This window comes from Balaenoptera musculus, chromosome 12 (assembly GCF_009873245.2).
Source record: "Balaenoptera musculus isolate JJ_BM4_2016_0621 chromosome 12, mBalMus1.pri.v3, whole genome shotgun sequence".
NCBI classification, from domain to species: Eukaryota; Metazoa; Chordata; class Mammalia; order Artiodactyla; family Balaenopteridae; genus Balaenoptera; species Balaenoptera musculus.
The window spans coordinates 81,419,183-81,432,782 of NC_045796.1; the positions used below are offsets into that span (position 1 = coordinate 81,419,183).

General features: G+C 41.3%; 1 protein-coding gene across 2 annotated transcripts in view; it reads right to left on the reverse strand.

Moving 5' to 3' along the window:
* CD109 (CD109 molecule) overlaps positions 1–13,600 on the reverse strand; it is a 130,374-nt gene that overhangs the window by 58,168 nt on the left and 58,606 nt on the right. For both annotated transcript variants that reach the window (XM_036871866.1, XM_036871867.1), the window contains 8 exons: positions 11,351–11,435; positions 6,916–7,012; positions 6,503–6,644; positions 5,709–5,818; positions 3,297–3,521; positions 2,389–2,490; positions 2,242–2,304; positions 266–442 (listed from right to left, as the gene is read on the reverse strand). In XM_036871866.1, coding sequence (XP_036727761.1) covers positions 266–442; positions 2,242–2,304; positions 2,389–2,490; positions 3,297–3,521; positions 5,709–5,818; positions 6,503–6,644; positions 6,916–7,012; positions 11,351–11,435 — 1,001 coding nt within the window. The remainder of the gene's footprint in view (positions 1–265; positions 443–2,241; positions 2,305–2,388; positions 2,491–3,296; positions 3,522–5,708; positions 5,819–6,502; positions 6,645–6,915; positions 7,013–11,350; positions 11,436–13,600) is intronic.

Sequence of the window (13,600 nt, forward strand, 5' to 3'; positions counted from 1 at the left end):
ACAAAGAAGACGCACAGCGTCCAATAATTCCACAGGTGAAAATAGATACACAGTAATTAAATATGAAGAGGTTTATCCATAGTTCTAGAAATGAATATAAATTTCTAACCCATTTGGTTTCATGACACTTTTCTAAAGAAATATTACATTTCTCAGACTTTACTAATATGAAGTTTTCTTTTAAACATCATTACCTTAAATCTTACCTTATTTTTAAAAACAAGCTGAACAGGAACTTTCAGAACATCATTACCTTAAATCTTACCTTATTTTTAAAAACAAGCTGAACAGGAACTTTCAGAACATCATTTATAATTTCCCCATCATCTTCAATATAATACACAATAATACAGGCTTTTGGAGCCCAAGAATTTTCTGGTGTTAAGGAAAAAGTTGTTGAATTTTGCTTGCCTACGGCCACTAACTGTCCCCTGGACACTACCTGAAAAGAAGAATACATGAGTTTTATTTTATGCTAAAGCTAGTGAGAATCTCAATGGCAGCTATGTTTATCACAATTTTAAGCAAACATACAAATTCTTGACTTAAAGCAACTTCAAATCCTTTTTGAACACACACACAAAAATAAATCTCCCTGACCAACACAGAGAGTACACGCTGGTAATTAGAAAAGGATAAGATAAAGCAACCACAATTGAGCCAACAGCAGCTTGATGGTCAAGAATATATTTCTGAGTGGAAGGAATGCAGAGCTCCACTGAGAGAGCTGGATTAGCAAAACTACAATTTATGGGGAGCATTTTTATTTGTTTTTGTTTTCCTTATGTTTTATAATTTTCTATAATGAACATATGTGGCTTATCTCATAGAATTTTAAATTTTAAACATAATGCAAGGTTTCATTATTCATCTTAAACTGGAAATGCAAATACGGGTGAAGAAAGAAAAAAAGAGTCTGATTTCAATATAAAAAGGACAGCTTAAAAAGGTATGAGGCTGATTTGTAGCAACATGGATGGACCTAGTATGATAATATACTAAGTGAAGTAAGTCAGAAAGAGAAATTCAAATACCATAGGATATCACTTATATGTGGAATCTAACATACGACACAAATGAACATATCTACAAAACAGAAACAGACTCACAGACACAGAGAACAGACTTGTGGTTGTCAGTGGGGAGGGTAGAGGAGGGATGAATTAAGATTAGCAGATGCAAACTATATATATATAGGGTGGATAAACAACAATGTCCTACTATATAGCACAGGGAACTATATTCAATGTCCTATAATAATCCATTGTGGAAAAGGAAAAAAATGTAAGAATTTTGCAAAGTAAATTTATATACAACTTAGACATAGAAAACTCTGTAAGAGGGGGGACTTCCCTGGTGGCACAGTGGTTAAGAGTTCGCCTGCCAATCCAGGGGACACGGGTTCAAGCCCTGATCCGGGAAGATCTCACATGCTGCAGAGCTACTAAGCCCGTGCACCACAACTACTGAGCCTGCGCTCTAGAGCCTGTGAGCCACAACTACTGAGCCTGTGTGCCACAACTACTGAAGCCCACGTGCCTAGAGCCTGTGCTCTGCAACAAGAGAAGCCACCGCAATGAGAAGCCCGTGCACTGCAACGAAGAGCAGCCTCCGCTTGACGCAACTAGAGAAAAACCCGCGCGCAGCAACGAAGACCCAACACAGCCAAAAAAAAATAGATAAATAAAGTAAATAAATTTTTTAAAAAAAGAAAACTCTGTAAGAGGGACTTCCCTGGTGGCGCAGTGGTTAAGAATCCGCCTGCCAATCCAGGGGACACGGGTTCAAGCCCTGGTCCAGGAAGATCCCACATGCCACAGAGCAACTAACCCCAGGTGCCACAACTACTGAGCCCACATGCCACAGCTACTGAAGCCCGCGCACCTAGAGCCCGTGCTCCGCAACAAGAGAAGCCACCGCAATGAGAAGCCCACGCACCCGCAACGAAGAGTAGCCCCCGCTCACCGCAACTAGAGAAAGCCTGCACGCAGCAACGAAGACCCAACGCAGCCAAAAGTAAAAATAAATAAATTTATAAAAGAAAAAAAAGAAAACTCTGTAAGAACGTATATAAATATTACATACTGTGCATGTATAACATACAATACATTAAAATATAATAGTTTCTTTTAAGTGCGAGGCTGAATTTTAAAAATCAGTAAGTTCAGTTTAAAATTAAGGTAGACATTGTTTCAGACGATTCTACAATAGATCATAAATTTAGATTCTGTAAGAGATTACCATATAGCTAAACTCCTTCAACTGCTTGTTGCCACTAAGCACCAACTCAAAAGGTGATCCCACCTAGAAAAAAAATATTTTAATTAATATATACATATAAGTGGCAAGACAGTCCAATTATAATTAACAAGTGATTGTAAGCATTACCTTTATATTTTCATCTCTTGTTTTTAGCTGGATGTACGTTTTACTAGGAGACTTAAACATATCATGAACTGCCATGCTACTCACAGTATCAAGAAAAGAGGCCTACAACAAAAGAAAAGGCAACCATAAAGTTTCATCTTTAGAAACACCTTGATAAAGGATGTTACCTGCTGGACAATCACTTTCACTTTTCTTCATGCAGGAAACAATACATTCCCCAGACATTGTATCTTCATCATTTTACAGCTTATACTATAAAGAAAGTGATAGCTGTAAACATGTAAAATGGTCTTCATCATCATAATCTAAGAGGAAAAAAGTACAGTCCTAGCTTATTTTCAAAACAAAGGTGTATTATCAGGAAACACTGTGAGAAGAAAGAAGGAAATGGAAAAGGAATCCTTTCCTCTCCCCACAATACAGAACTCAACTATAAGCAAGAAATCATATCAGCTCACTCAGTCTACCACTGGTGAGAGAAAAACTCAGAGGCCACACTGTGACAGGGCTGAGTGACCACGAGAAAGGGAGCGGGAACGGCTGGGGGTCTCAGTACAGCAAAGGAGTGTAAAGGTAAAAAATATATTCCCCTTTGATCTCAGCTCCTGCCAAAACACCATTTCAAATGATGGAAAATCACCTAGACTGGGAGTTTGGGGGCTTCTCCATCATATCTTCGGATCACTATTTTCCTTTGCTCTTCAAAATGAATTTACAAGGAAGCATTCAGTCTAATTCTCAGCTACTGTCATTAAATCACTTTTTAACCCTTTTCCCCATTCTTTTAAAATAAAAATATGTCCACTTCCTGTGTACCAAAGTGACCTCCCAACAGGTTGAGTGCCTACCACAAGATGACAATTTTAAGGTTGCTGTGGTAACATAATGATGGTGGAAACAGATGGCACCTTCAACTGTAGCTCGCTGGAATCGTCCAGGATTGGGAATTCAATCTTGAAGATTCCATTTGGGGGGACAGTATGATTTACGATCTGGACAGCCCCTATTTCCTGATTTCCACCATCCCATCTACTCCAGTACTCGGTATAGTTTCTCTGCGTCACCATTATGACTACATTATTTCTTCTTTCTTCAGGAGTCAGTTGATTGCCATCAGAACGGGTTACCTTCACCTAATTGTCAAAAGAAAACATTTTGAAACCAGGTAAACAAGAGAAGCAAAGGATTCAAGTTTAGTTGAATCCAGTTTCCATCTGTGCTGTTCCCATGAAACTGAACTCTCAAAACTCATCGACAGCCCCCTAACTTCCAGGTTCAGTGGTCTCTCTCTCTCTAGGCGGCCTCCCCTCCCGTCTGGCTGTTATGGCTCCTCTTACCTTCCACGGCTCCACAATAACCTCTTTCACTGCATACCCCTCTTCCTACATCCTCTCAGTGTCCTTTTTTATCCCCCTTCCCTCTCCCTAAATGTGGGAATTTGTCAAAGTCTCATTATCATTTACCCTCAAAGGTCTCGGCACTCCTGCTGCCATCCTGACCTGGTTCTGGAGCTCATACTCAATACCTCCAACCCCCTGCAGGAAACTTCTACTTGTACATCCCTGTCATCTCAAATTCAGTACATCTAAAAGTGAGAAACCATCTCGCCTTTCCTATTTTTGCTAATACCACAATTCCGTCAGACTTAACATCTCTGAATTTCCCTTCCCTCTCCCCACCTTCCAAATCCAATGCACACCAAGTCTTACATCTCTTACATGCTCTCCACCCACAGTCAGCAGTGCAAGCCTCCTGCTGGCCTCGTGCCCGGGCTGCTACCCTCCTCCTGCACCCAGACCCCCCCCAGTCCCCCTGGAACGCTGCTTTCGCCACACCCCTCCCACGTTCATAAGGCACCAAGATCGCTGCTTAGAGCATGTGAGACACGGAGGACCCTCTGCAACCCCCAAGCTTCGCCTCCTGCTTTCTCTCTGACCGCTCCTGGACACAAGCTCTCTGCCGTCACTGCCCCGGTCCAGTCGCTGTCACCTGAAGGCACCCTGGCTTGCCAACCAAAGCTCTCGCCTTGTGTAGACGTCTCAGCTCATCTTGTTCCCCACCCACACGTCCAAACGCTGAAAATGCTGCTGATCTTGTAACAAATAGCCTAAGTCTTCCGCTTCTCCATAAAGCATCCCTGAATGACCCCCCATCCCTATCCTACAGGCAGCTCCTCCTCCCTGAACTCTCTTTGTTTCCCTCTATTCATTTGGAAGTTACCATTTGCAGATTCCTGGGGGTTTTCTTAACTACCTTTTCAAACTGTCTAAATTATAAGCTTATTAAAATCAGAAGCTATCTAAAACTTTTTTTTCTCACTAGATCACTGGTTTATTGTAAAAAGATATTGAGCAAGATGGAAGAGATGCTTAGGGCAAGGTACCAGCACAGGGCCCTCTCTGAGCGCAGCCCCGCCCCCAAATCTCCACATAGTCACCAACATAGAAACTCTAAAACTTCTCTTGATCTATTCAACAAGAAGTGACCCTCCTTTCTTTAAAGCAGGGGCCAGAAGACTATGGCAGGAAGGGAGGCCAAATCCAGTCTCTTTGGAAGTAAGCTGTTATTGGAACGTGACCACTCTCGCTTGGTTACCAAGGGGCTGTGGCCACTTTCATGCTACAATGTCAGAGTCACACAGTTGTGACTGAGACCATATGGCCCTCAAAGCTAAAAATATATACTATCTAGCCCTCTGCAGAAACAGTTTGCCAACACATGTTTTAAATCCCTACAGAAATGTGTTCATGACACTGATTTATCCTGCCTTGAATTACAGTTATGTGTATATTTTCTTGTCACCATCACAAACACTGTGACTCCAGGGCAGAGACTGGGTCCTTCTTAGGTCTGTAAGCCCCATTTATTCACTCAGTCACTAAATGTTAATTCAGTATTCTCTCAAAAAATTGAGTAGATTAGTTGATACTTTTTTTTTTTTTTAGTTGATACTTTTTAATGCTACATCTTTGCTAGGACTAAAATCAGTCATTATAAAAATAAAACTGAAACTGAAATTTTTTGACTACCATCTAATTCCTTCAATTAATTTATAAAAACTTCAATGTCGCAATTCAAATCTAACTTGAATTACTTATTAAATATATTGTGAGGAAAAATTTTTTGGAAACTACTTTTTTAAATAAATTAGATAAAGGTCATTTGGAAACAATTCTGTGTGCCTCATATATCTACAGAGGAAAAGTAATCTACCTACTTCGGGCTTAAATTTTTTGAAAAGCATTGAAAGTACTATTTCCCATTCTGTTTCACTAAACTGAACTTACTGCTTTACACCATTAATAAATATGCCAACTTACAGTGGCTGTGAAGTTGAGAGATGGCTTTAAGACAGTAGCATAATCAAAAATTTCAATGATGTAATCGTGTTGCTTGAAAAATACATTGGAGCTTGCATTTCTTGAGATACCTGTTTTGGAAATTGCACCATTTAGAAAGTAAAAGTAATATATTACCAACAGCTTCTATCCACCAAATCTCTCCATCTGAGCTACTTCCCAAAGGGGTTAGGATATCAGGACACAGAAGCCTCTTTGGCTTGGCCACAAAGAGGACCATACATGTCCTCTGTGGATCCCTTCTGAGCACCATTAGTGTCCCCCAATCAATGACATGTGCACCAGAGATCAGGCCACTGACAGAACAGTCTTTTTGCACTTTCAGGGATTGGTGAAAGCCATTAAAAAATAGCAACCGAAAGATCCAAGTAATGAACCTTTATTTTATTATTAAAAGAGAAAACTGTCTAGGAGCAGGTGAGATTTCAGAAGATGTTATTTAAAAAAATAAAAGGAGGATGGTTAGTCAGCTGAAAAGGTAGCCCTTCCATGTAGTTTTCAGGTTGAAAAAAAAAATAGAGATGGAAAAAATTATAAATACCTATCACAGGTGGTTCAAGTACATCCTTTCAAAGAACACAAGTTTCCCCTTCATTACGAAAACATTCTACAAGTTAGACTAATAGTCATGACAATCTCAGCATTAACTAGCATCCTTAGGCAACGGTGCCCTCAAATGAACGTACCAATTATAATAAGAGATGACAGAGCAGCACAACATAAATAGCTTTACCTTCACTTCAAAGTCTACAAACCTGTAAGTGATTCTGTCACTGTGGCTAAAATTTCTACCGGCCCAGGAGAAGACAGATTCACGTGTTCAGAAAGGCCATCTGAAAAATCCATTACCTTTTTCATCTCTTCATCGTGAAAAGAGAAGTTTGCAGATCCATTTATCTGTTTTGTTAAAAAATTTTCAATTTCATTCTTCACTTTAGCACTTCAAATTTTAGAAATAAAACCCAAACTAAGTCACAACAATACAATGGTTCTCTTTCCACTTTAATCATTTTTTTTTAAAGGGTAAATTCTCATTTGTTCAATGATAGAAAGCTCTTGATTTTCTTATGCTCAAATTTTGGTTAATTCAGTATAAAATCTTATTTCTAGAGAAAGTACACTTACAGTTTTTCCCCATTACAAGTTATAAGATATCTGCAAAAGTTACCTTAAATGTTTTTGTAATATTTTTCTTCACACCCCAAAAGGATAAAGGTAAAAATGTAAGTGTTAGGTCTCCTTTCACTGGCTTCCCATATGTATACCTGAAAAATAATACACGAGGCCTAACTTAAAAGAATTATATTAAAAACATACTCTTACTACAAGTTTCTAAAACTAAAACATAGTTAGGAATGTGCTTAATAAATGGTGATCCTTGATATTAAGTCTCCAAAATGAGAAGACTTTTAACTACAATACCTCAAAAACAGTTCATAATACACACTTTACCCAGCCTCTGGAGACTCCAGAGAAAATCTGATCATAATTGGAAGTGACAGTTTCCTGTCAAAAGATTTTTAAAAGATTATGAAAACCTTTTAATCCAGACTGGCCCATTAACTGCATACCCAGGAGACTTTGTAGCTTTTGAATATTTTTAAATGCTAGTTGAAATTGCATTCGCCGTGGCCCATTACTGCATGTTCCAATATTAACCATCAGGGTTTATGAGACCAAACATGCCAGGGCACCAAATGTGCTCATGGTTATTAAAAATTCGCTTTTTGGGGCTTCCCTGGTGGCGTGGTGGTTGAGAATCTGCCTGCCAATGCAGGGGACACAGGTTCGAGCCCTGGTCTGGGAAGATCCCACATGCCGCGGAGCAACTGGGCCCGTGAGCCACAATTACTGAGCCTGCGCGTCTGGAGCCCGTGCTCCGCAACAAGAGAGGCCGCGATAGTGAGAGGCCCGCGCACTGCGATGAAGAGTGGCCCCCACTTGCCACAACTAGAGAAAGCCCTCGCACAGAAACGAAGATCCAACACAGCCAAAAATAAATTAATTAATTAATTAATTTTTTAAGAAAAATCGCTTTTTGAAAGAAAATTTAAAATAAAAGTAATCTGCTTATCCATAGCACCGAAATTATATTCCTGAATCAAATCTCTCTCTGCGGACTTGCATTCTATGTATTAATTGTATCCCCTCTCATGATGGGATAGTCTCTTCGTGTAAAGGAGAGGCAATCTTTGGTAAACCATTTTACTGTCAGAAAGCCTTTTTTAAATACGTTTCCTGGGTCCCTTCCATCTCTATTGTGAAATGCTCAACCAAACATGGAAGTTAATTTTGCTTTGTGCTCTATAAATCTGACAGTAAACTCCTGCTTCCATTGAATCCCTTAGTTGAACACAGAAAACAGCCCCTCGTCTGGATCAATGCATTCCTTCAGGATACAAATAACAGTATCTTTGAGCTCTTCTGCAGAACTGAAACCCCCAGCAAATGGAAGATGTTAAGTTCTTGATGAAGCACGCGTCATTCCAGAGAAGGTCACAGTTCGCCCATCATCACCTGATGCCAGGTGACCCTGCATTGAAGGAATGCAAGCCCTGCATGCCCCCTGATCCTTATCCGCAACCCTACCCCTTGACTATGAAACTCCTCACAAACGCCCCTGGGTTCGGACACACAGTCTGAGGGCATTAGCCCACTGTGACCCCCTTTGCCTGGCAAAGCAATAAAGCTATTCTTTTTTACTTCACCCATAACTCTGTCTCCGAGAATTAATTCGGTGTCGGGGCACAGGGGCCAGATTCGGCTTCACTATTGCACACTTAATAGACTACAATCTAGTATAAACATAACTTCTATGCACACTGGGAAACCGAAAAAATTTCACGTGACTCTCTTTATTGCAATATTTTCTTTATTGCGGTGGTCTGGGACCGAACCCACAATCTCCAAGGTATGCCTGTAGTATGAGAACTAGGCAGGTCTGAGAACTTTAACTGGCAACAACTGTCTCACTACCTACAACAGACAAACCAAACGCTAAGATGGGCTTTCTGATGTGTCTAGGCTAACGTCCCCAGTCACTTAATCAAACACTGTAGGTGTCAAGGTGAAGGTACTTCATAGGTGTGATTAAAGTCTGTAGTCGGTTGATTTTAAGTAGAGGAGATTATCCTAGATCATCTGATCAGCCTGACCTAAGCAGTTGAAAAGCCTTAATGCAGAGCCGAGAAGTCCCTACAGAGGAAGAAATTCTGCCTGTGAACAGAAACACCAGCCCGTACCTGAGAGCTCTAGCTGCCCTTCCTGACAACCTACCCTACAGATTTTGGATTTGCCTAGTTAGTCCACCCAGTCAAATAAGCCAACGCCTTGCAGTAAATCTCTTAATATATGCCTCCTGCTGCTTCTACTTCTCTGGTTATACCTCGACTGATACACATACTAAAGAAAATGATAAGAACACAACGTGTTGAGCGCTGAAGAACTGCCTGGGGACCGTCACAATCGCCGTGTCATTCTCAGCCATTAGCGTCTCAAAGGGGCTCCACAAATGAGAATCAGGATGAAACTGCAGGGTTCTTACTGGGCTGGTGGGAAGAGGCAGTCAATGCTGTTGCTTCAGGGGATACACACCCCCTGAAAATGTACAATAAATTTCCTAGACAGTTACCAGAGTTTAAGAACCACTGTTTTAACTGGTTGTGTTAAATCCCTGGCACACCCCTGAAAACTAAAAACAGAAAAAAAGAAGGTATCCACTTTCAACCTAATCCATGTGGACATTGATGGTTTATGCGGATTTGAAGTCACTAAGTTTTATAAGCGTTAGTCAAAGAACTCGAAATAAAAGGCAGACAGAATGCTTGACCTTCAGCTAAGATCAAGGGCAGGATAATAATTATGACAAAGCAGGCATTTATGTGTTTTCCAAACCATAAATTCAGCCACAGAACCCAAATTCACAGTGTAAGCTACCTCTTAGTTGAACTAACTTGGTATACAAATCGTAGACACATTTTTGCCTTTATGTCACGTGGGTGTCACATGATTTGTTTGCCAAAAGAATCTAAAGCAGGAGTCCTCAGACGTTTTGGTGCGGGGACTCACTGCCCATCGACTGCCACTGCCACAAACCCTCACCAGGAGAGGAATATTGTGATGAGTGGTGAGATGGGGTCCAGTTTTTACCAGCTATTACAAATAAATTCTGAAGCTAAATAAATTTCACAAACCAAAGCACAGATATGGACACATCAAAAACAAATGCTGGGACTTCCCTGGTGGCACAGTGGTTAAGAATCCGCCTGCCAATGCAGGGGACACGGGTTCGAGCCCTGGTCCGGGAAGATGCCACATGCCGCGGAGCAACTAAGCCCGTGCACCACAACTACTGAGCCTGCGCTCTGGAGCCCGTGAGCCACAACTACTGAGCCCACGTGCCACAACTACTGCAGCCCGCATGCCTAGAGCCTGTGCTCCACAACAAGAGAAGCCACCACAATGGGAAGCCTGCACACCGCAACAAAGAGTAGCCCCCGCTCGCCACAACTAGAGAAAGCCCACGTGCAGCAACGAAGACCCAACGCAGCCAATAAATAAATAAATTAAATTTTAAAAAATAAATAAATAAATAAAATAAATGCTACAAGGCACACCCATCCTGGGGAAGGAAAGGCAGGCATCTCTCCATAAGGGCTGCGGAGGTCACCGGGAGTGTGCTGAGGTTTTCTGGGACCCAGAGCAAGACCTTCTCTGGTCTGGAAGAGGTGCAAGTGACACCAAGGAGGGACAGCTGAGCAGGGAAAGGGCACCGCGATGCTCTATCAGGTCCTGGCCCCCTTAGAGGATTAGGTCGGTACCCAGCCCGCAGACTGCTCTCCTGAGGAGGCCTAGTCACCCAGGCCAACTCCAACCCACTGACAGGTCCCGGCCGACGAGGGACGTGCGTCACAGGTGTCACCCCATCCAAGTCCACGCAAACCCCGGTGGATGGGGAGGGACACAAAATTTTTTAAAAATTTAAAATGGTACAAGAAATCGGTCCTGGAATTACTTGAGGGCAATCCCAGCCTATACGTTTGAGAGCCAGTGGTCTGGAACTCTGAAGACGCTTTTTGCCTCAGCGAAACAAAATGCTGTGATGTTCGAGCCATTGGATCAAAATCATGAAAGCCACTAGACAGCAGTTACACGGGGCGGGGCTGGAAGTCCCTGTGTCCAAATGCTGAAACGGATGATGAATGTGGATCACTGACTCATCTGTTAATTGCAATAAGGCAACCAAACCCCTCCCCCAAGTCTCAGCCTCCATTATTGACAGCTAAATGAGGAGTAAATAAAGATAAAGCTTTTTTTCAATCTGGCACAATCTATCAGGTAAATAAATCCCTTGACCAGTCTTAGAAAGACACTAGCCTATGGGGAATATTTTAGGACTGGATCAGCTTGGAAGCAGAGACATGGGTGCAAAGACCTGTGCAGACATGTTCCGTGCTTAATTATTTATTATAAATATTTGTTTCCTGCCCATTGGGGTATTTTAATAAGCAACATATTGTGCTAATGTTCTGGAGTATATAATGAGCTCTTTGTCATACAATTTCATAACAGTTTATAGTCATAGAAAGCAATATGATACTTACTTTGCTGTGACGGTACCATTTAAACTCACAGAATTTAAAGAACAGTATAATGGTGTCTGCAAAGTGACTTCAAATTTTGGTAATACTGGAAAAGAAAAGCAAGGATATTTTAAACAATCCATTTACCTCTCATTTTACAACTTAACAAACTAGAGAGCAGAACTGCTCTAAAGGAGTTGATAAATGGTACCATTTGAACTTAGATTCACTAGGCTCCAAATACGCATTAACACATAGATAAAAGTACTTCATTCCACTCAAAATCAGAAACCCTACAAGGCTGGTAACTAGACAGCAATGGGGGTGTGGGAGTTGCTATGGACACTCGGGTCTGTGAAGCCTCCCACCGGTAGAATCTAAATTGTATCCAGAACCCTAGATGCAAAGCCATCTGAGTGCTAGAAGGCCAGGGTTTTCACTCACCTGTCACCCACCAGTGTGCACTTACTGCTTGTTAAAACACTTCCATATCACTTGGTAAATAGCGACTTCTGAGCAGCCCCTTCCCTAGGACTTTTTTCCATTGGTTACTAAAAGCACATCCTGAGACCCTAAGACTCTCTTTTTTCTGCAGGGTGACACACATGCAGTCACAGAGAATCCACATCCTTTGACACCATCAAAGGTAAATGTGGTGACAGTCTAACGCAATGGATTACTACGAAGTTGTGTCCTAGGATTTCTAGTTATTAACTAAGATATGGCTACAAAGTAATGATGCTTTTCTTGTGCAACAGGTACTGGTTCCTGAAGGTAATCCCCAAATTAGAAACCCCTACTTCGGTTGGCTTTATATAATTAGGCTATGAAATATTTTATAAATAGTTATATTATTTAATATAAAGCACCTCACTGGAGTAAAAAACATTTCGTTTCCTTCCAATCTATAGAAATATTCCTCTTCTCTAACTTCACTGACCAATGAAATAGATCCATCTCATAACAAGGCATCTCACCATTCAGTTAACGCAAGAGAAGAATCAAGGCGACCAATAAGTCAGCAGAACAGGACAGACCTCCAGCTCCAGGCTAAAGACCCAAGATGATCTGAGGCCCGAGACCACTCCAGGACTCTGACCCTCCTCCAAGGTCCTGGTCAGTCAGAGGTGGAATTTCCTTAGACCAAGGAAATTAAAATGTCCCCTTCTCAAACATCACAAGGTGGCAATCAATTGCCCCTCCGCTACATACCCCCTTCAACAACATACAGCCACCCAGCACCGCCTCTATGTGAAATAAAAACAGCCTATAAAAGCCTCAGCCACCTCTGATTTATTCCTCTAGATCGGGGCTGTCCAAAAGAAACAAAATGTGAGCCACATGGTGTAGTTTTAAATTTCTAGTAGCCACATTTAAAAAGGAAAAAGAAGCAGGTGAAATTAATTTTTGTAATATTTTACCTAAAGCCATATATCCAAAATATTACCATTTCAACATGTAATCAATATAAATTATTATTAATGAGCTATCTTTCTTTCTTTTTTTTATACCGTCTTCATAATTTGGCATTCTACGTGCTTAGAGCACATCTCCATTTAGACCAGCCACATTTCAAGTGCTCAGCAGCCAACGTGGTGAGTGACCCCTGAACCGGACAACACAGTTCCAGATCAGGGGTCAGTAAACAATGACCAGCATGGGCTAAGAATGAGTTTTGCATTTCCAATTGGTTGGAAACAATCAAAAGAAGACTATTTCACGACATGGGAAAATTACATGAAATCCAAATTTCCACGTCCATAAATAAAACTGCATTAGATCACAACCACTTTCACTTACATATTGTCTATGGTTGCTTCGTGCTACAACAGCAAAGCTGAGTAGTTAAGACAGAGCCGTATGGCCCACAGAGCATAAAGTTTTACTATCTGGCGATTAACAGGAAAAAGCTTTGCTGCCCCCTGTTCTAGTTGATCATGAGGCTGAGCTGTGACAATGCGGTATGAGATGCATGGACTGGAGCCACAAAGGTGCAAGCAAACGACTTTCCAGAATTTCTATTGCCTGAATGAGACACAATCTCAAAAAGTAACACAAATCAGACAAAAAAGCTTGTGTACAACCTCAACACAGCTGTTCAGAGCACAACTAATAGTGGGGTCCTACACCTTCACTCTCTGATTTCCTTCCTCTCCATCCACCAACACAACACTTGAGTCGCACATTGCTTACATCTACGTGTTTCCAAATGCGATATTACAAATGTGGCACCTGCAGGAAGAGGATTTACTCAAGTTAAACCCTGTCTTC